The sequence below is a fragment of the Aptenodytes patagonicus genome, chromosome 1 (assembly GCF_965638725.1).
Source record: "Aptenodytes patagonicus chromosome 1, bAptPat1.pri.cur, whole genome shotgun sequence".
Lineage (NCBI taxonomy): Eukaryota > Metazoa > Chordata > Aves > Sphenisciformes > Spheniscidae > Aptenodytes > Aptenodytes patagonicus.
In genome coordinates, this window is record NC_134949.1 from 77,696,928 (window position 1) to 77,720,924 (window position 23,997).

At 37.8% G+C, this 23,997-nt stretch overlaps 1 protein-coding gene across 1 annotated transcript in view; it reads right to left on the minus strand.

The window, feature by feature from the left end:
* The window catches only part of ARFGAP3 (ARF GTPase activating protein 3), a 39,503-nt gene extending 15,782 nt beyond the window's left edge, over positions 1 to 23,721 (minus strand). The window contains exons 1-10 of the mRNA XM_076343717.1: positions 23,609 to 23,721; positions 17,393 to 17,511; positions 16,105 to 16,177; positions 13,023 to 13,154; positions 10,885 to 10,968; positions 8,520 to 8,607; positions 8,060 to 8,116; positions 6,234 to 6,280; positions 3,890 to 4,035; positions 215 to 340 (exon numbers count right to left, since the gene is read on the minus strand). Coding sequence (XP_076199832.1) covers positions 215 to 340; positions 3,890 to 4,035; positions 6,234 to 6,280; positions 8,060 to 8,116; positions 8,520 to 8,607; positions 10,885 to 10,968; positions 13,023 to 13,154; positions 16,105 to 16,177; positions 17,393 to 17,511; positions 23,609 to 23,677 — 941 coding nt within the window. The 5' untranslated portion in view covers positions 23,678 to 23,721. The remainder of the gene's footprint in view (positions 1 to 214; positions 341 to 3,889; positions 4,036 to 6,233; positions 6,281 to 8,059; positions 8,117 to 8,519; positions 8,608 to 10,884; positions 10,969 to 13,022; positions 13,155 to 16,104; positions 16,178 to 17,392; positions 17,512 to 23,608) is intronic.
* Positions 23,722 to 23,997: the final 276 nt, after the last annotated feature.

Genomic DNA, 23,997 nt, shown 5'->3' on the forward strand with positions numbered 1-23,997 from the left:
CTACAATTTAGGTTAACACCTGTCTGGCAGGTTAGAACTTAAATCTATCAGAAGCAATCCTGCCTCTTCCCCCTGACAGATACTAGATTCTTTGATGATATTGTTTAAGTTTCCATTATACACTTTAGTATATTTTTTCATTTCCTAATAAAATGAAAGATAACTGCATAATGCCACAGAGTATTTTAAATACAGTTTATAGAACTTCACATACCTTCTGTTGCTGCCAAACCCCATGCCAAGTCTCTCCAATTCATTCTTCTTCGTACCAGATAGATTTAACTTTTCTTCTTTTGTTTTAATATCAAGATCTCTGTAGGCCAACCGTAAAGATGATACGCTAGAACAAAACATACAGTTAACATACAGCTGTAAAATGCTACACTGAATGCCCAACCCAGTAATTTTGGTAGAAAATTAATAGTATATATTGTAGCACCGTATTCTGTATATTCTGTGTTTACTGCAAATATTCATTATTAATTGGATTAAATTCCAACTGTAAGGATGGGAGAAAGCCAGTAGAGAAGACTGTCTATAAACAGTACCCCAGTCTGTGTATGAGCAGGTAGTCTTTTTCAAAACAATTGTGAAACAGTACGCCACTGTTCAGCAGTACGCAGTTTTGCATCACCATTAAGTCAACCTGAAAACGTCTTTTTTCCACAGTCCTTATTCTATGTGATACCAAATAATTGTCAAAATTATCCAACTTCGATATACTACAGTACTGTGGCATTCATGATACAATACTAGTAATGTTTTCCCCTAATGGGCAGCTTGGCCCTGCTACGTCTCCCTCCCTTCACCCCCTTCATGCTCCTAGTCATTTTAACACTTGCTATACATGCATTCTTGAGACAAGTGCTAGAGGTAGACCACACTTCTTTACTGATGATGCCCTTCTCTGTGCCCAAAAAGATGTCACCGGAGAGGAGAGAGTCTTTGTACTCCCAAAATGGAATATATTCTGTATTACGGAAACTTTGAAGCATCCAAAACTTACCATTTTCTGCACAGCTGGCAACACATTTTGTCATCTGAAACATCCTCACAGTTCAGATATAGTAAGCTGTCTTTCTGAGATGCCATGAACAGTCCTATACCTCAAAACAATCTTCCCTATTTTCCAGTAATACCAGTGTAGCAGAGACAGAGATTTTTAATCTTAATTAGAGAATTGTAGAAACACTGCTTAAATTTCATTTGTTAGGTTAAAAGGGATACAAATAGTAATTTTAATGAGCAACGCAACAATATTTTAACTCTTAAGTTGGGACTGGCATAAAGTACAAACGAACGCTATCAGAAGAAAGGTCAATGAGGTTTAGGATGCTGCTGGTAGACATCCTGCTGCAAGTAGAAAGGAAGTGCTTAAGTCTGAAAACCCTTGTAACTTCCCATCCATTTTGTGCAGAAGCAGGAATGAAAAGAAAACAAGTTTTTGACCAAGGAGTATTTTCTTCCAGTGTGTCTCCTAACTATTTCATTACTGAAACAGGCTCTTCCCGGCTTGATTTTTTCTGGTCCCACGCATGCTGACTTAACTTTAACCAAAAGTACAAGATGCCCCTACCAAAGTTCATACCCTGCTGGTTAGTGCATCTCCTGTGAGACAAGAGCTGTGTGGCTGAGCCTGTTAAAATGAAAAGGGCATCTGGTCTTCCTCCTTCACAGACAAGAGACGTAGGTACCAGCCTGCTATAAGGAACGGGACATCACTCCTCCGCTGACGAGGCATTTCAAAAAGGAGGAGAGCCATCTCAATCTTGTGATGATTAGGTTTCCTTTGATCGGGGCTTTCAGAAGACTTGGAGCCAGAACTAAAAAATCACTACGTCGTATGTTCAAATGCTTCTAACAATAAAAGTCAGATGCAAACCAGGATGCATCTGTGGAATGACTTTTGAAACCAATAAAATCAGAAAAATATAACTTCAAAGCACAGAGTATGTTCAGGGACGCTTTAAATCAATTCTTACAGTTTAGGACCCATTGTTCACAGAAAATTGAAAGTGTTCTCTAAAATTCAACTTGAAGCTGCTACTGATAAAAATTTACCTAGCACTTTAAGTAGAAAGATTAGCAGCCTGTCGTATGAAATCTGTTTTATGAACATCAAAAATCTTATTTGCTGTTGATTAAAACAAATAGGGATACTGATCAATTTTTTTAAAGTAACTCCAGTTATCTATTCTCTTGTCAGTGCACAGCAGAAAATAAAGAAACCGTATACCAATTATAAAATCACATTTTAAGTCTCAGGACTCTTTCTCCTTCTAAGTACTAGACTACAAAAGCATCGCTTCCATTCCCGCCATGTAACAAAGCCACATTGAATTAATTTACTAAAGCTCATTACTCAAACTTTTAAAATTAAAACCGCCACACAAATGAGTTGGAAGCAAATGCAATTCTAAAAGTATTCATCCTTCTTTAATTTAGGTATATACTGCCATCTACAGTTAAAAATCCAAAAAGTTAATCTCAAGGGAAATACAGTTATCTTGCCTCTACTGGGATCAGATCCATAAACCCAAATGTATGTGCACCCCTCATGTTTGCAGACATTTTTAGAGGGTTCTGGCCACTGCAGAAAGGTTGCAGCGAACTTATACTAAAGGTTGCCTTGGATCTACATAGATTTATATATTTCTGACACAAAAACCAAATCACTACTTGGGACTTTCTTCCAAACTGAATTGTATTATTAAAGATAGTATCATTAAAGAAGAATAATAAATAATAATGAACAATCATTTTTCTCGTTATTTAGTAGTCCATTCCTCTGAGTCACTCTACTGGCAGTTTTTGGCAATCACTGAGAAGCATGACTTTGTGGTAAAAATACTTCAGGAAAAATGAATGATCCCCTTGTGATTAATATTTTTGATGAACACGAAACATCCATTTCTGCAGAGGCTACATAAAAGTGAGCAAGAAAGATTTATAGACCAAAGAGCTTGGTACCATGAGCTCCAAGTGATCCTGTAATTGTGTAATAATTCAGAAAAATTCTCAATAGGTTATAAAAATGATGCATCTTAGCACTTAAGAGAGGATGTTAAGCTTTACAACAGTAAAAGTGTACACTAACCAACCCTTTAATAGTCTAGTTTTGATGACAACTAACAAAATGTTAAAAACCAAAAACACGTAGCAGAGAAATGTAGTGGAAGGAACCAGGAACAGCACCCTCTGAGCTTTAGGGCTGAGTATTTATTAAGATGGACTAACAGATTTGAGGCCTCAGACAAAAATATTCAAAGGGTTTTGGTGAAAATGAAGGCAGTTCCAGTATAAAACAGCTGAAACTTAAGCAGGCAATTCTAGCCATACTTAAACTACCCCCTGCCTTCAGCACAGAAACTCTTACCCAGTAAGTACAAATAAAGCTGAATATTTGTATGTTCCCTATGCTCTTAGAAAGACTGTTTTAAATAGTATTCAGTTCACTACACCAAAACAAAATAAACTAGGTAACTAGCATGGGCTTAAGAAAGTTCAAGAGGCAAGAGTCTTCGGTGGTAATACTTAAATTTAATATATCTTAGATTTATTTCACATTTTATTCATATGTATCAGTAGAATGTCTCCTTATTTTCTGTGTTAAATAAGAATAACACTAAGGTTGTTTTTAAAGATAGCATTGGGCTATTTCTACAGTAAATCATCAACTGTAGAAACATATACTTAATGGCAAAAAAAGGGACAATGGGGGAATTACTGTTTGGCCCACCTCATCCACATTTGGGATTTTTTTTAAAGCAAGAACTGAAGTTTTATTTGCATGAGCTAATCTCTGGTAGTACTTAAAATGTTGACAATTACTTCATTAACATGAAATTAGGCTTCATGTTTTACCATCGTATATATAATTCATACTTACAGTGGCTCCTCCTTCTCAGTTTTCTTACTGCTATGAAGATCGTCTTGTTCCTTCATTTTATCTACAGCTTGTGCTTGTTTTTCAATCTCATTAAAGCTTTGGCTGCTCACTTTTTGTGCCCCCAAACCACCTTTTTTGGCACCGAGCTTGATTTATTGAAAAACAAAAAACAAAAGCCCCAACATTATAACTGAGACAATCACCTCAACTGACTTAAGTCAACTTTGAAAGCAACAGCAAACACCGTACTCTGTTCGGGAGCATATGCAAACAGCAATGAAAATTTGGAGCAGAGAAAATATTTTTTCATGTTTTGACCCTCTACATGCTTCCTCTACTAACTCTTACAAATTCAGTTAGTTCTGCAGCCAACCATCACAGGGTAATGAAACTATTATACTTTTAATCGTTCCGCAGTTGGCATGTTCAAATAAATGTTATAATATATAGCACAACTTTAGTTTCTTAATAATGATTTTGTTGCATAGGAATACATAATAAAATTTGTTGCATCTGGTGCTCATTCACTTAATTCACAATTTACATTTTGAAGTGGCAAAGATTCTTCAATTAGTTCTCACTGGCCAGTGCTAGCGTGTTATCTTAAGTATCGATTTATAAATATTTTTAATAAACATGTACATAGGTATTTACTGATTTATGGTAGGAGAACAACATACAAGTTTTGTATATACATGTATGCATGATTAGCCTTCACACGTGACAAAGCATTGTAAACTTTTTTTAGATAAACACATCAACTGAGAGGTTCCAGTTTTGCACTCATTGTTTTAAAATAATTCTATTTCTAGTTCATATTACTTCAATACAGGGATACATATTCTTTCGTTCTGATTATCAAAGATTTAAAAAACACTTGTTACTACAAATATGAATAGATACAATGATGCTGATTCAGACAGTGGCACAGCACTCAAACTGCTGTTCTTATGTCTCCCATGTGTTTAATTCCTCATCTGCCACACTGCAGCGATATTAATTTATACAATACATTTATCTGAACTTCTTAACGCTTTAAAGTCTTCATGTAAAAGCTCTGGCCTACATACATACAGTTTTAGGCTCTGACACTACAGTTCACAAACTGCATATGCACCTGTGAACCCAGTTACGTTCTTCTTACTGTAAGGGAACATACCTGCATAAACCATTTAGAATAAGAAATTCCTTTTGCGTATTAAGGCCCTCTAGTGGGAGCAAGAAATAATAGGTTTCAATCTACGTGACTCTTCTGCTCCAGTAAATCTTCAAAACCTTTTGCCATACAGTAGCCCCGACTTAAAAGAAGTGACTCCCTGTAACATATTGTCACCCTAATAGCTTAATATTAGGGCTATTTTCTTGGGACTCAGGAGTCAAACATTCAAAACCTAGCTTTTCCTAGCTAACTTGAGTTAACTTGAGTTGTCTTACTCAGTTTTCAGGTTCCTTGAACCATCATTCTGAGACACTCAGCTCTCCTCATGCCTTCTTTACAGAGACCAGATGCCTAAGTGTTAAGACCCCATGCAGAAACAAGTCTGTAAACTATCTTGAAACTATCTTGAATTGAACGCAGCTGCAAGTCATCTATAAATACAACCAAATACCATACTGCCGTGTGGCATGAGGTGAGGCCTGCTCCAGAAATACAGATCTGAATGTCTCAAACTCACCTTATATTGACAGGTTATGCCACACATGCATATTTAGCCACTCAAAAGTGCTATTGGAACTCCCTCTGTTTTCAGGATTTGCTACAAAAAGATCTCAGTGCAAACTAACTTAGGTGAAAGCCTGAAGAAGCCCTGCAACCCAGTATCAGCAAGTGAGAAGAGAGGTTACAGGGCATCAGTGGAGTTGCAGGGACAATGGTTGTGAAAAGAACTGAGGAGAAGTGGGATACAGACCTTGACATCAATATATGCTTTGACATTTTTATTTTACTCATTTTTTAAAAGATATCACCTGCTGTTCAGGTCCAGACAGCACAAAGAAAATGACACTCAGATATACATGTGGAAGTCTAGACAGTTCAGTGAGCTACATATACGTGAACAGAATTTATCTGAGGTCAGAAAACAACCCACAGATCTGAAGCACTCTACTACATAACAACAGTAACCTGTTAGACAAATTCACCTTAACAATAATCCATTTTCAAACAGACCATTGGCTGTTTTGATCTAGAAACAGTTTTTCAATTCCATTTTAGTTTCATAAATCATTACTGATACAAGAACTGTTTAGCGCTAACTTAGATGATACATTTCCATATTGCAATCTACATATTTCCAGAGATCTGTAATTCAGATAAAAATATGTATTATTTATATACACTTACCCCCTTCTTAGCTTGATTTGGCTTCTTTTTTATGAAGGTGGTGTTCTCTGCAAGGATTAAATGTACATTACTTGACATACAATTTTATTAATTCCAGAACTGCAGAAGATAATTTCCACAATATCAGCCTCAAAACAGTTTTTGGAATTTATTTTAATGCCTTGAAGTATTACAGTTTCTACACTAAGAGACAGATATTAAACTGAGTTACAGGGAACGGAGCTGTGAATATCTTCAAGAAAATGTGGGAAACTGCCTCTGATTGAGGATATGGCATCTCTGGCAAATACATAATAGGAATAAAATTACAGCTCAGTTTTGAGTTGTAGATACCTGCTAGTAAACAGAACAAGAATGCGGGACTTGCTATTCTGAATCAGACTAGAGGTCCACCTGATCCCGTACCATTTCCAAGATTAATTGTTTCCTGGATAGAAAGGTATTGGCTATGTTTAAAACCACGAATGATACAGATAAAACATACCTGTATCATCATAAACAAAATCACAAACATTATCAGAGGTGACAACATACTCTATCACTAGATTGAACAGCTTTGTTCAACTGCTTAAGTACAGTATTGGGAGTTTGAAAGTTACAGCCTTAATGCTTTGTATTAAATCTTGAAACATAGATTCATACACAGAAAACACAGAAACATACATTCTGCTCTGCATGAAGTCTGACACAACTCCTAATCTTGATATTTTTAATGAGACCCTAATAGGACTCACTACATTCTGTAAGGCACTGTATTGTGCCTTCTTGACAGCTACCCTGAGCCAGGGTAAATCTCCCACAATCACAAGTTTTCAATCAACAACTCATACTGAATGCTTGTACATACGAAAAAAATGGTTTGAGATGAAATTTAGTTGGAAACAGGCATACACAGAACAGAGATTCTTCATGGAAGATAGAACTTGTGATGTCCAAAACAAACAAGAAAAGCACTTGTTTTATGAGAACATGTGTTAAAGATACAAATGACAAAATCGGGAAGCGTATGTGGTTAACTATTTTTCCTAGTCTCCAGCTCTCAAAAAAAAAACAAACCCACAAAACCAAACCCAACCAAGGGAATATAAAAACAGTGATGAAAACCATACCTTCTTGAAGCACTGAGTTAGACCCGGCCACCACTTCTTTACTACCCCTGTGCTGCTGAGAATCAATGCTCTTTATTCTCAGAAACCTGCTCCTGCAGGATGATCCTCAAAATGCTAAATCACTGATGTATTTTATTCTATTCTATTTTTTTCACTTACTTATAGTATGATACACTCTTCAGTGTTAAGTAAATTAAGACTCTGGACATTGAAGATACTGTATTACAAATACAAGATTTTTCCAGTTTAAATTTTTATGTTTAGTTTTCTGAAAAGGGAGCAAAAACTATGCCTAGGTAGAAAGACTGACCTATTAGTACAAGATGTGTTTGCTTAACATAAATAACAGGCCATTAATCACAGCACAATGTTCTATTCCACCTGTGTGCTTTAAATGCAGAACTTAAAGCAGTCTAACAGGAGGTGTAAAACATTAATGGTCACCTTTATTAGGTGTGATACCTGTAGCATTTAAATTAATCAGGTTGGCTAAGATAAGATAGATAAAATCAGAACAACACTGACTAAAATTAATTTCTTAGAAGGAGTACACTGTTTAACAGAAGAAGTTGTAACACAAATTCAGATGTTTCAACTAACCCATGCACACTGATATTAAAGTAAGAATTCCACATCTCTTCCCAGTCATACATTCTCTGTAAAAATGAGTATTTAAGTACACTATACTGGCTGCTATCTTCTGCTTACACTCATTACCTAATGCAGCTTTTGGTGATGTACTAAGGCAATCAACACTTGGTCCGTGTTCTGGTCCTAAAACATAATGAATAACAAGAGTAAGAATATCAGAAGGCTCTTTAGAATGCTTAAAATACCAAAACACAACCCACAGTACTCAGGGTACTGTTTGATATATATATAGTGTAATGTGTTATTTCTATCACAGCTTTACCAGTTACTAAAAGAGCAGCAGGCACCCAAAGATTCATCTGAAGTATTTTGAATTAAATTTTAATTTGTATTTCTATTAAACATTACTAAAGGAACACGCAGACTCACACATTCTAGCATAACCTTTCTAAAAAGTCCTTCCTCTCCAAAGTTCTTGTGTTACTAGCACGATTAGGTTATTCAACTATTAAAGTAGGGTAAAAGAGTCTAAACAAAGAGACTACCAGAAAAATACAGCTTATTGTTAACAAAGAATCAGTCATACCTTCATAGCATTCTGGAATATTTTCTGAAGTTTTCTGCTGTAGAGAAACTGGCTCTGGTTCTGATAACACCCACTCTGTACTCTTTGCCTTGAAAAAAATTACAAAATCAAAAGTGCACACAAAATAGAATACAGCAAATAAATATGAGCACTGAGCTCAAAGACTGCCTAAACACCACTGATTAGTTAATATTGGATTCTTATGATTACAGCTTCTAGGTTTAAAACCTGTTCTCAGAGGGGCAGTTATTCAAGTTACAAGAAATGCTTACCTTTATTAAAAGCGAGCTGGTTTCAAACCACTCCTGAGCACCTCTATTTCCCTCTTAGGAATTTCAATATGTTTACCATCCAAAAAAAAAATATGCGTTTTAATTGTGCTTTAGATTTATTTATTGTATGCTGGCTATTAATTTTCTTTACTCATAACAGTAATACAGTACAGGAAAACTGGATAATTTATTTACATATAATCACCAAACCTTCTCCCCACACTAAGCTCTTACACTTCCAATTTTCTAACATTTAATTTTTGATTGTGAGCAGTCCTCCCAAGTCTTCCTGATGAGTCCTCCCACTTCCCTCAGACACATGCTCCTCACCAGGCAGGCTTGTGACCTGGTCACAACAATATCTGCTTAGGATTATCTTTTCCATCAATGCTGTGCCACTGCCAGTTCATGCTTATTCTTCCCTAAAACCTCAATCTCAAAACTTCCTGACATCTCTCTCTCTAAACATCCATACCCAAACAATCTCTTGCCCTGAGGCACACAGACTGCTTGTCTCTAACCCCCTGCCTTTGCAGCTACCCGAAAAGTTTGCTGTGTAATTTACTTTATCCTACCCATACATTCTCTTAAGAGGGTTTGTATCAAGTTCCCACTTCTTGTCCTCAACCCCAAAAATATTTACAACACTTTTCTGCTTAAACTTCTTTTCCTTTAGCTAGCCTCAGTTTATGCTTTTCCCACTCAACTGCAAGCATTCTTCCAAGTTGCCTTTTGCAAACAGAAATACTCCATTTATTTTTCTACTATCAGGACAGATGATCTTATGGTGAAGGCATTAGACTAGAATTCACAATAACTGGGGGGGTTTTTTGTCTCTGCAGTGAGCATTTATGAGTAATACAGCAATCTTCCCAGTCTGTAAAATGTAAATACTCTTTCACTGTTTCAAAGATGCTGAAATTTATTTTTATAAGACATTCAAATATTGGCTGCAGTAGAAGTTCCTAAAATAAAACAAATAAATAGCAAAAAAGCTGAATTTCCCTTTAAAATGCACCATTTTTGAAACCCCACAAATACAACAAAAAAGTTACATTTTGAAATGTCACAACTGAATAACCAAAATAATAAAAAATAATTTTTCATTTAAATTACAGCTTTTTTCATCCTTAAGCATCCCATATACACTAGAAAGTCACTAAAAAGTCACATCATTTTTACTGTGTTCTTTATCCAGGTGCAGATATGAGCAACTTGCATAGGTTTTTATTACTTGCTGCTAATGCACATGCACAACCACAATGTCATGACAGGGGAATTAACATGCATATGAACTGGTGAAAAGTTTTCACAACAAGGACTAATCTGATATACCCAAGCTCTCTGAATTCTTCTCTATCCCAAAATATGCCTCATGATCATACTTGTGTTTTAGGTGTTCACAGACAGCAACTGTACTAGAAAGCAATTATACTAGAACACTTAATATTGTTGCAATATTTAGGAATACTAGGTGTAGTAATAACTTAATGTCTCTAAGTTTAAGATCACAATTGCTGAAGTTGTTTTCACTGGTATTTTTCAAATACCAGACTCAAGAGAGTCTCTGAAACATTAATCTGTGAAATAAACACAGCATCTATCACCTTAAGGAGGTAGGATCAAATAAACGAAAACCAACAGTAGCAATAGCCTTCAGAAAGTTACTTTAACTTTTCCAAAGAGGATGTAAGTATTTTGGAGGAAGAAAAAAAGCTTCTGCTTAGCAAATGTTTTAAGAACTGTTAAACTCTACTGATTAAAAACCAAAGTTATCACATAGTATGTTTAAATCAGGGCACTCCCAAGCGAGGAATCATGAGTCCAAGTGGAATTGTATGCCTACAAAAAAACCCCATAGTTTCATTCCACATTTAGTTACTATTTGGGTCATTCTAAATGATCACGTTAGAAAATGGTTCACATCCAGGAAGAATTTTGAGACCCACAGAAGGAAAAGCAGATTAATTGTAACTCCCTGACCTACCCTTTCTCTATAAGGTTTTTTTTCAGGGTTTAATCTTCATCATAGAGCACACAGTTAACTTAAGTGTTTAGAAAGTTAACAAGAATTAAATACAGGTAATCTATACCTTGGGAGAAACATGCGATGCAAAAAAGTCTTCCTCTTTGTTTTGAGGTGACACAGGTGGCATTCCACATCCATCTGTCCACAGCTAGAATTAAAAGACAGAGAGAGAATTTTACAGGACAATTGCATGAATATATTTTTGGGAAATGCACTGATCTTAAAATTACTCTTTTTTTTTTCCCCAGGTTAAAAATGTATTGATTTTTTTTTCCTTACAAATTTATTCGAGTTTCAATATATGACATTCTTTTTTTTTAATTTCATACATATCTTTCATGTTACATACATCTTCATGTTACCCATTTCCTTCCCAACAAAATGCTCAGTATAAGCTCTGCCGCAGTAATACTGTCAATATTTAGTATCACTAGAGCTTTATAATAAGTAAGTTTTTTCATATTCTCATATAAGATATTTTCTCTCTAATATTCTTATTTTACCCAAAGCAAAAAAACCTAAAAACCTAACACTAGCAGTCATTGGAAACAGTTTTTGGAATTGTATCAGTGTGGTCTGTTACTTTGATGAATTGTCCCACCTAGTCTCAGAGTCCCAAAACCTCTGCTACAGTTAAAGCAGTTTTTTGGGATGCTAACTAACATTTTTGAGCTATACCTGATCTCGGGGCGGGCTGGAGGGCCCATAGTGCCGCAGGTCATTCTTAGCATTGTGCAGGACAGCACTATAACCTGTGATGTACACTCCGAGGTTACTCACAGGCAAATCATTTCTTATGGTTCTTTCTACTACACGCAAAAGATACATCACCAAAAATAACGACCACTGTCAAAAAGGTTACTGAATGTGCAACAAGCTTACCTCATCATTCAACAATCAACTTAATCGGTAAGTTAGAGAAGAAATTGTTTAAAATATGACAGGGGAGGGGTTGGTTGGTCCTAAATCTAATTATCTGAATAATTTACTTCAGCAATTTAGATAGCACATAATCACTTAAGCTTGCAGTATGTAATTCAAAATATTTTTACTAAAATTTTTAAATCAGAAATACATAATTAACATCAAACAATTGGATGGAATCTGTAATTGAAGCAAGATAATCACAGTTCTTCAAAGTATCATTTGGGGAACTTATGGTCAACTTAAAGGCACATAGTATATTATATTTACTTGAACATGTTTTATATCTAAAGCTGTTTAGTAAGTCAAAAGAAATATTCTCTGGTTAGTGAACTATATTGTCTATAACATTTATAATATAGAATTATTATAATCCATTAAATTTCATGCTATTTGATGCATAGATTAGAAAAAAGAAAAATCAAGCTTTCTTGCTTTTCTTTTAATTCCCACTCATCTGATCAACTTCAAATAAATCGGTCGCTGACTTTAACAAGCTGAATTAAACTATCAAAACATGCTTTCTGTGTATGCAGGAGAGAACTGTTGTCAAACTTATTTAACACCTCAGCAAACTAATTCTGCATACTTTGCTAATAACTTCTTCCTGTCAGCAACCTAACTTAAGGTTTTCATAGCATGCATGATCTGTTTCACCATTTTTTAATGGAGAACAGCAAGTTCAGGACATATATAACTTGCTAATTTTTCAAAAATTATTTTTGTAGGAAAAAAGCAAAACACACATGTATCTGTTCAAATCAAACCCCACTTAAATCACAAACATTTTGTAGTTAATTCTATTAGCACTTTTACATTTTTACATGCTGTACTTCTCAATAATAATTCAGTTCCAGAAAAGCAAAAATAAAACCACTATATAGTTCACGGAGAAGTGCTGACTTTTTTTTATGCAATACCACTAACATAATTTTGGAACACACCTACAAAACAAAGCAGTTTCCATTTTGAAGAATACCTGAAGTTTCTGCCTGGAAATCCTGTAAGTTACTGCAAACGTTACAATTAATGTTTTGAGTAACCCAGAAGTGATCCTGAAATATCAGGCTGAGCTCTATCTCAGTATTCTTTTTCCAAACAAAAACCGATAAGCTCTAAGTAGTTTACACCCCAGCTTGCCTATTCACTGCAGTGTGTATCAGTACCTCCCAAAGACAGAATCTTTTGCATTACTAATTAAAAACTTAAAATGACTGTAGAGGGAAAGAACAGAAAGTTTTTCAGAAATCTAAATGACTTAGGACACACACTACTCACATCAGTACCATGCTTTCTTGTTGCTTGCGTTGCAAGAGATTTAATCTTTTCCTTGTAAAGCTGAGCACCACGACTGTTATACTTTGCATTGGTATCATTTGTCGTGCACCCATGTTGATGGAAAAAAGCAGACTATGAAGCAGAAAACAGAAAACGCTATGAGAAACAGGTTTAAAACCTTATGGCATTTAACATAAAAATATATTGCAATGCAGCAAAATACTCTGCTCCCCAATCTAAATTTTATCCTTTAAATTATTAAGTCTATGTAGACCTCCAAAATAAAAAGAAAACTCCATTCTGGCAACCATAGAGAATGTATGAATAAAACAACAGAAAAACCAAATACATTAGTGGGACATTTTAAAAGCATATACAAATACAAGCTCCCCATCATATACAAAGAATCCTAGTTCTGAAACTAACTGTAGAAAAGAAGAGGTAATTGATTGCCAATACCTGTGCTTCAAAGGACATTCCCGACAGTCTAAAAGGCATTGCTTGGCTTCATCTCTAGCTTGCTAGAGAGAACAATGTATGTTCAATAGCATCAAAATGACCGTATAAAAATGGTCTTCCTTCAAAAGAAAAGTATATGCATGCACATATATATGTATATACCTATATATATTTATATGCTTGTGTATTTATATAAAAGTATCAATGAAAAATTTTGTTCATATTTAGGATCTTAAACCAAAAGCAAATCAATACACTTATATCAGAGTTCCACAACAGGGAGAAAAAGAGAAAAAAAAATGTTGTTTGAAAGATGAAGACATGGAAAAGCTGGGCATTTTTTCAGTACCTAGAACTGACTAGCAAATCATGTCATATGTTCTTGCACAGAAGAACACGTCAGACTATTACAGTAAAACATAATAAACAAGTTTCTGATAGGATCGCCAAATCCACATAACCTAAGGTTATGACCTCATATGCTGCAATTGGAAAGCATAAATCTAGTATACAAGTACCAGACTTTGTATAAAAATTAAGCAACAACCATGCAAGAGAGAGATAATGCCAGCCAACTTCTGTGATTGTTACAGAAACAGTTGTAAGTATCACAGGTGCCAAAACTATTGTGCATTTTTGCATCTAAATATATACACCTATCGACTTGATATTCAGAGGTTTGGGGGATTTTTGCGAACCCTAATTCCAAGGGTTCTTGCGAACCCTAACTCCAATCATCATAGAGATTTATTCTGAAAACAAAACGAACTAAGAACACTTCAGATTTTCTAGCAATCTGATACATAGCTACGAAGCTCAGAACTGCTTTTATCCAACATTCAGCATCACCAGGCAATTATAGAATACAAATGATTAATGTTAATCTGATAGTGCTTCTAAACAGTAGTTAGTAAAAACAGAATTTGGCATTTAATTGGAACAAAAAGGGAATTATTTTTTTAACGCAATTAGAGGAAAGATGTTAATTTTATTATTTGAAAGTCCAGATAGTTTACTAAACTTGTGTTTAAAGTTTCAGGTATTAATCTTCCTAGGTAATCCAAAACAGGCTATTGTGAATTTGAGGTGTTTCAGGGGTGGGTGTGAGTATATTAGACCTCTTGGTACAATGTATGATAGGAAACAGTGACATCCAAGCAGAAACACAAAAAGTCATAAAATTAAATAGTAAAGGCTTATCATTAAGCTTCTGGTAATATGCTTTCTAAGATTCACTGAAGTACTTTTCAAACTTTGCCGTCTTTTCCTTCTGACTGCCTTAAAACCTTTTGCTAAAAATGAAAATATTTTTCATGCAAAATCTCCCTCTTCCGATTAGTCAATACTGTGATTTTCATGTACTAAGTGGGATAACAGAAACTTGATGAGTAAATTCATTTAACAGCAGTATTAATACAGAAAGGTGTAACTTAGAAAGGATAGGCAGGAGAAAAAGAGGGAGAAGAACGCTTTATTTCTCAAGAAGGCATGCCAACTGCTCAGATCTGTAAGCCAGGGACAGTGACCTGCTGAATGCCTAATTCAAAGAAAAAGGTTTGATTGGAAAATGCAGAAGTGGAAGATAAATAATAATGATCCCGAATTCATCATTCCTTGTATGGAAATAGAAAGAAGAAAAAAAATAGAAAAAACAGCAGAATATGAAAGTGTTAGACTTAAGGAAAGCAGATTCAGCAAGCTCAAAATCATTAAGAAACAGCCTATGGAAAGCAAATTTGGGTGACATTTCTAGAAGAAACAAGATCAAGGACAAAGCACAAATGAAGAAAGAAAAGGGGTAAGCATTCATGGAATTAGAAGAAAAGTAGAAATTGCTTAGGGAAGTTGCATGTTTCCTCACTACGTGGGTCAACTTAGGGAAGCAATCTCAGTTATTGGTGGTCAATCTTTGAAAAAACGTGGGAAAACTGTCAGCTGTTTCGTAATCTTGCCTAAGGAAAACATCCTCTTTTAAAAAGGAGATCGAGAACAATACAGCAGTCAACATAACTTCAATTTACAAAAATATTGTGTAACAAACTTATTTGCAAGTACATAAAAAATGAAGTTGAAGATAACAGCCAATATGAACTGGCCAAACCACAACGCTGCTATTTCCTCTTTGACAGTGTAGCATGTCTTATCTTGACTTCAGTTTTACCTCAGGTGTAAGTGAGATCTTGACTTCAGTGTGACTTTTGACAGTGACATGATTTTTGGCATGGTATTTTCATATACCATGTAAGGATATATGGTCACAGGAAAATGCCTGTAAGCTAGGTTTACCAGCTGTTGGAAAGACATCGTTAACAGCTGTCGATGTTTCACTGTTAAATTAGACACAGACAAGGAATCTGATCTGGCCTTTTCAGTGATTTTTATTAAAGACTTCTAAGAAAAAATAAAACATTTGCAGATTATACCAAGACGGAAAAGCTGCAAGAAGTACAGAGGATGAAATCAGCATTCAAAGGAATTCTTACAAGCAAGAGAGAGGAAAAAAAAGAAAGAGAAATTAACTGGAAAAATAAAAATATCCCAAGATGTGAGCCAATAAGGACAAACAATAGCTTCCACACCTAACAAGCTTCACTGTGCAAAGCAAATACTCAGGAGTACATACAGCATTTGCATTTCCTCCAACTTGCATGCATCTCAGCTGAAACCAAGACCAATTGGAATCCAGTTCTGTAGATCTAAACAGAAGGAAACATTTTTAATGTTATCTCCAAAGCCATTTAAAAACTCTCTACCTTTTTTTTGGTAAAGTGTTTCTCTCCCCCCCTTTTGTTTTTCCTAAAGTGAAAAAACATACATGTATAGAAAAAAAAAATCTGCAACAATACACAATGTGCAAAACAAATTAATAAAGTCATGTAGAACTGCCACAGTTCTTCAAACTGTAAAAGTTTGAAAAAATGCACCCTCTGGCTGACAGATTTTCCCTTTTAAAAAGCACCAATAAGACACATTTTCAGGAATCACATTTGAACTCTGTCAACAGCAGATAACAATCACATGTAATGGACAAAGCGACCACTCGAATGTCATATCACAACAAAAATTTGGGGCCCAGTGAGTATGAGGAGAATTAATACTGTGATCATTAGGAATGGATTCTTGAGAGGCCTCTTGTAACGCTGTTGTACACAGCAAAAAGGCAGCAGAGGAAGAATATAGATTTTAGTTGATGGAAAACGGCTGCTTTTATCTGCAATCCATTCTTGAATGCATTGCTCTCACTCACTTCAAGCAGAACCTTCCATTTCAAATATGTAGTTATTTATTAGGCCAAAAAGGCCCACAGATCATCAGTTAGGATACTCACCTGAAACGTGACAAGCTCAGGGTGCTGATTTACTGCACCAACTGATTGACTGAGCTAAACCGTTGCCAGAGAGGGTAGCCCTTTACACTACCTCAGTACTAGCACTCAGGTGACACCATAATGAACTACTATAGCAAGCAAAGTTGGTAAAATGCTATTTAGCGCTCTGAACTGGCTTGCTAGGGGGTCAGATTATGAGCAATACACCGTAACACTGTTGAAGATGATAAACAAGTATTTGCCTCAGTCTTGATTTGGAGGAATAATAAAACACTTCAACATGCTTACTCCGTTCCTCATTTTCATCATCTTCAATGTAGAAACAAATCTGCCAACAAATGCGCACTACTAACACAACAAGCAGGTAACGGGAATGGGTGCATGGTACAAATTCTACTGAACCCTGCCTATTTACCTAATTCCCAAGCAGCTATCAGATACATCAAAACCAATACAAACATTACAAAGGTCTGAATCAGCAGCTGAGAGAAGAATGGGTTTTCCTCTCTGAGCAAGTATCTGAACAAACAAACAAAACATTCAAAGATGCAATTTTTACTGTAAAAATATACAAACGACTTACCGAATGAAACTCAAATGAACACCAAGTGATCGATGGGTCCCTGAACAATCAATACAGAGAAAAACTCCGTATGTTATGCTTGCCCAGCTAGGGTTCTTCGCTCCGCAGTCAAAACATACCTTAAAGAAAATAAAGATCAGTAACAGGACTTGAGCATAACCATGTCTTATAGTTGTATTATAGGTCATGCTAACACCCTTGCAGAGATCAAACTTAATTAAGTCATCCTTAGAGCATCTGTTGACATGACAACTTTATATTAGCCTAATTTTATAAATATAAAGAGGAGTTATGCAATCTGCCCACACTTGTGTGTCTTTGCCCTACCTAGACAGGACTAAACGCCTTCCCGGTTTCTGACTATAACCAGTGCACACATGGACCACGGGTTGAGAAACTGTGGGTCAGAGAACCCACATCAATCTAGTTCAAACACACATTTAACATGGTACTTCCAGCACTACTGAAATATGAAAGCGTTTAAGAAATATTTTCCCAAGGGCAGGCTTTCTTCATGACGTACCACTGAGTCTACTCTTTCCTCAGAACGTACATGTGACGGCAGTTATCAGCAGCACTAATGACATCATTATCTGCTTTCCTATATAGGATACTTGACCCTTAGAAGCAAGCCTCCGAAATCCAGCTGTGCGAAGAAAGCGTCCACGCTATGTACTGCCTAGCCGAGCACTCTCTGCCAGACATGACTATTTGTATGATGTATCACACATGTATTGCTGCATCAGCCTTTTAACTGTCCGTAACATAGACTGGTAAAAAAGAAAATATGCCCATAATTACTGCATAGACAAAACCAAGAATTTCTTACCCTCTGCCACCACATTAGACTCCTAACATTCAGCCAAAACTACAAGAGGTATCTGTGTCTACATCTCATATACTTTGCAGGTCTGCAGACCACAGCTTTCAAATCCTGTTTCAGTTATTCTGAATGTTGTACTTCTTTGGCCAAGGACAGCAAGAACAAAAAATTTATCTGATACAAATAAATTTTCAAATGCAAGGAAGAACACAAATTTAAATAGAAACAGCTATTCCTAGTTAATGCCATAACATGGCATTAATAGATGCACACATCTATTACTGTATGAAAGCACTTCATTCTCTGATCAATGCTTTTTCAATGGTATTTACAAAGGCTGCAAAGAAGTACTTCTACGGTAAAAGCATCCATCTATAGGCACAGTCAGTGGCATCTACTAAGAAATAACTCCACGGAGAGACAAGCTTTTACACACAAATCAATGGAGTTCCAATCTGCAACTTTATCCTTTAACCTCCTCCTATAAATCTAATGCATCCTCAGATAGCAAGGGAAGTTCCAGCTATATGCAGAAAGAAAAAAAAGTTTATTCCAAGTCAGCTGGGGACATATGGAACACCCTACAAGCAGGCCACAATGCTTCCAGCACCTCCTTGTCAGGCTGGGAAAAAAAAGAAAAAAAAAAAAAGGAAAAAAGGTTAAGAAGTCTCCTTGCTAGAAACTCCATTCATACAACTAAATAGAGATTTTTGTCTCTATTTTTCTGTACATACCCAGTCAAACAAGCCCTGAGTTTGCGCTCAAGTCAGCTCACCTATCATCCACCCAAATTAATTTCAAGTACATGCCCAGAAGCAGTTTTGAGGCTAAACTCCTTGTTTTAGTGTGGGTCTATCTAAGCTTGTACAGTCCAAGTTTATCAGGCACAAGGCAAAGTTCACCAGCAGATCCAGCATCAGCTCTTCCAACATATGAACATTTTAAGTCTGAGCTTCAGTTAGGCTAATGACCAGTAACACAAACAGAAAGCATGGAGGTCACAGTTTCTGTGTGTGCAAGTCCCCTTTTTCTCTCTCAACAGAGACTCAACATTAATAAATGTATCCCACTATCGTATGTGGAAATGGGGTCATTCACTGACATACAGCAGAAAGAAGAAATAAGACAAAAGCTACACAGAATGAGTGAAAAAAGGAGGGGTTAGAGGGAGGCTGTGAAACAAGCACAAACGGAAGAATGATATACAGGGAGTTAGAGAAAAAGAAGAATGAGTAACTCTTCATGTGTGCCATATTCTAAGAAAACACACAGCCTTAGTAGTCAGAACTCATTATCTTTTTCCCAATTCTCTCCATTCTTTGAAGTAGTTCCTTATAAAACAACATGAGCCTCGTCTTCATTTTAAATTGGCTATTTTCAGGCTTTTTCTTACAAGGCCGAAAGGAGGATGGGGACAACAAAACAGGAGAATATTCTGCTTGAAACCAAAGCAAACAGAACAGCCCTGGTCTTGCTTCTAATACAGGAGAGCAAAGCAGACTTACAGTCATAAGTCTTGTGGGAATTCCCTGGAGCACAAAAGGGAAACAAGAATCTTAAGTATCAGTGAGTGGTTAAAAAAAAAAATCCCATGTTTAAAGAAGTTCAGTTATAAACATCCCTAACGATCCTCCTCCCCTCCCCAGTACAATTATAAGCACTTCTTAATTTCAACATCTTAAAAGTCAATTGCATCACCTTGGAAGCTAGCTGCCACAAAGCAGTATAGCTCAGCATCTTCACTCATGCAGGACTCTTATCAACTATTTACCAGACACCTTGGAAAATTCATATGCATAAAAATTGTAGCTTTTAGGATTGTGATGCAAGTAGGAACATCTAATTTTCTTGTGAAAGTAATGTAAGAACTGCCACTTCCATCATGTTATGCAACAGAAATAGAAGCATGTTTCATTAACATTTAGACTCATTTGGCTTAGTTTTCTCAATTTTTAAGTGCTTTCCGCCACATAAATTTTAATAAGAATCGGGGGGGGGACACCAAATTAAAACCAATTTCAGAGCCACTCTATGAAATAATTTCCATATCAAAAACAGATAAAGTGTATTTTCTATACTGATTTAGGCACAACTAAGATATGAAAATAATTATATAAATCAATTTGAACGATATGCTTAAATAATCTATTGCTTTTAAAATACACTTGCATTCTTTTTGCTTATTTTGTGTTAAAGCATTTCAGGACAGCCTAGATTCAGTAACAGTCACTTTGAAAAAAAAGAGCAAAAGCCCTAATTGAGATGTTTGTACCAGAGCAAACACACTCAGGTATAATCCACAGCAAGCAGTCATTAAATCATACAACATCCACCTTACACAAGATACCTATGTTAATAAATAAATACATAATATACATTGTTATTGGATATGGAAATGTAATAATATATAGCCTATAGAAATGTTAGTTTTGGCACTTCAGAAGAGGTGAGCAGGTTCAGCAAACTTACCCTGCTGCCACAGTTACATAGACACTTTCAACTCCCCATGTAGCAGGGCTACTGCCACAGGGTAGCAGCTCCGCATCTCCTTGTGCTTGCCATTCCTAGCATGCAAGGCTACCATACAACTGCATCAGCACTAAACCAGCTGAAACTCAGGAGGTAGTTTCACACTCTGTCAAAAGCGATCCAGATCCAAGCAGCTACTCTCTTAGTTACCAGCCACGGTGTCTAGATACGCTTTCCTTCTTCTCTTGCATCAGCAATAGTAATCACACTTGTTGATCCTACTGGAAACCAGCACTGCACTGCTTTGACTCAGAGCAAAGGTAGGTCCAACTCACATCGCAGCCACATGACCAGTAATGCCAATATAAGGGAGGGAACTGGAGTGTTTGCCACAGGAAGATGACAGGACTGCCCATTTTGGAAGTGTCGTGGTCTTAAAATGACTTAAGTGAGACATGATATCTACACCCTACTCTGGGGCAAACACCCCCCCCCCCCCCAACACACACCACACCCACAATATGCACTGTAATAACAAAACTGAACTACTGATAAACCACCACAACACGCATACTTAGTTTTCAGCCAGTTCAGATCCTTGATCTGGGTCTCCAAGCAGAGACATGAATACTATCATCAACGAAAGAAAAGAAAGAACCAGAGAGAAGGGAATGAAAAACTACCACTTTCAGAGGAACAGACTTATGCCAGATTAAAAGAGACTGTACAGCACAGCCTCAGGGTGCAAGTCTTCAAAACGGGTGAGCTTTACAAACATTTAAGTTAACAATACCGGGTAGCTAGGGACTATGAGCATTTTAACATGTACAAGATACATCCTATTTAATAATTGTAACGTTTGTTAAGTGTCGTCAGACAGCTCTATATTACGTAATACCCAAAGACACACCAAGAACTCCAAAAAAGCTATTTCTCACGGTATACAAAGTAAAAGAAACTAAGATCAAATTACAGATATGTTAATTTCAGGACAATTATTCAAATATCAGTTTAAATGCACTATATCCACACATTAAACTGCACATTTATTTAAATGAGAATTATTTTCCTAAGCTCATGTTAACTAAGAACTACTGCAGAGCACCTAGCACTGCTTATAGTAGGCAGTCAGTAAACCCAGATGCTGCACAGAAGACATACCAGGCTGTATATGTAAACAACACAGTTAAAGCATATTACTAAGCTTTTAATACAGAACCTTTCCAATATTTGCACTTTCCCATGTCTGCCTTTCCCAGCAGAAAAGCCCTACAAATAAAAGGGGAAGACTGCATAAGAAGAATACAAGAGAAAAGAAACAAAACAAGATGGAATCAAACAAGAGGATAAACTGATGGCAGCAACAACTTTTACTTGAGACAACTGGTCAGATACATGGGCATGCAAGAGTTGTGAGATCTAAGCTGTTGATGTTTCCCACTCTCCTTCCTCTCTGTCTTTACAGGTCAACAAGACCAGGTTTCACTGCAGTGCCAACATGAGTTCTCTGCACCTCAGCTACTTCTTTCAAACCGACCTAGTCTGAATGGCAGCACACACTGTGCCAATACTGCTTTCTCAACATTGGCACTAAATTTCTATGGAGCACCTGACGTGAGTGCAAGGAGAGACAGATATGCTTGAGCAACCACAGGTACCACAACCACCTTACTAAGTTTAGCACAGTAACGACGACTTCAGAACTGTTTGAGGCACTCCATCCTGGGGTTTTCCATACTCACCGGCTATGGGCAGTACCTTCTGATTCTCTCGTGATCCCAATACAGAAAAAGCATCATGACAGCATTATAGAACTACTCAACCTCTTAGACACAATGCCAGTGAATTTCAGGAGCCTGTAAAAGATCTTCTCTCTGACTCTCCCTGTTGGGACTAGGACCTTTCCTTGAACTTTTTACCTCATTGCAAAGGCAAGTTTTAGGAATGCTTGTGCTAAAAACTAATTGGCAAGTGTTCATCTTTGATGATTTGTGTTCAAAGCGTGGAAGTCAGTTTTGGACCAAAGACAGACCTCCAGACTCATACTCATCCCAGAAAATGAAACCAAGCTGTTTCTTCATAATGCTAATCCAGAGTTTCCTAGTGTATTTTTCAAATACGTTCACAGCATGTCATAATGCCAATACAATGGAGCAGATGGCATTAAAAAGCAGCACTGGAGCCCATAACTGCGGATGGTAGTTCTGCCGCCCAACACTTCTGCCATGTCACCTTGCAGTCTGAGCCACCTTTCCCAGTTCACAGCTAGCCACCACGTACCTTCATACATAGTGGATACTAAAAAACCAACAAGGCTTTACAACACTGAAAAATTAAAATCGCCACTGGATGAGTCCAACGTGATAAGAAAACATCAAACTTTTATCGCCACAGAAGCGGCTGTGCCACAATGGATTTTGCTTCTTTAATTAAAAAAAGAAAAAAACAAAAAGAAAAAACACATTCACCACTCTAAGTTGTCACTGTTTTAGAACTTTTTATTTTCAGCTGAGCTGACCCTCCTTCCAGCAATCCTTAGACACCTGGTACCCGGGAGGAGCTGCGCTTCCCTAATTAAGTGCTTAACCCAAAACGCCCAGCGGACCCCGCCTGCCGATCGCCTGCCGGAGGGCAGGCAGAGCCGCCCAGCCGCCGCCGAGAAGGGCTTCCCCCGCTTCCGGGACGGCCACCCCCGGGCGCCGCTGCCCGCCCGGGCCGCCGCCGGGGACCTTCCCGGCCCTTCCCTCCTCCCACAGGGGGCCCCCCGGCAGCGGGCAGCCGGGCCGGGGTGCCGGGGGCTCAGCGGGGCGTGGCGGGCCGCGGGCACTCCCCCTCCCCGCCGGCAGTGCGACGTGTCACAACGGCGGAGCGCAGCCGTTTGCCTTTCCCCCCCCCCGGCCCCGGCCCCGGCCCGGCGCCCTTACCTTGTTGGTGGGGACGGAGCGGAGCCGCTTGAAGATGGCGGCAATGTCCTGCTTGCTGGGCTCGCACATGGCGCCGGGCGGCAGGTGGGGGCGAGGTGGGAGGGCTGCGAAGGAGAGCCGCCGCCGCTGCCGCCAGCTCGCACTGCCGGGACGCCCCACGCCGCCGCGGGACGCTCCGCTCCGCCCCGCCCGGGAGGCGGCCACGCAGCGCGCGCGCCCTCAGGCCGGCGGGGCGCGGCCTGCGGTCGCCGGCGTGGCGCGAAGGGGTGACGCTCCCCCCGCCCGCCGCCTCCCGGTTGCCCTGGAGACGAGCGGCTCTGCTGCGTCAGCACCTTCCGTTGGGCACACCAACCGCCGCGGGGGGGAGACGACCGGGGGAGCCGGGGGCG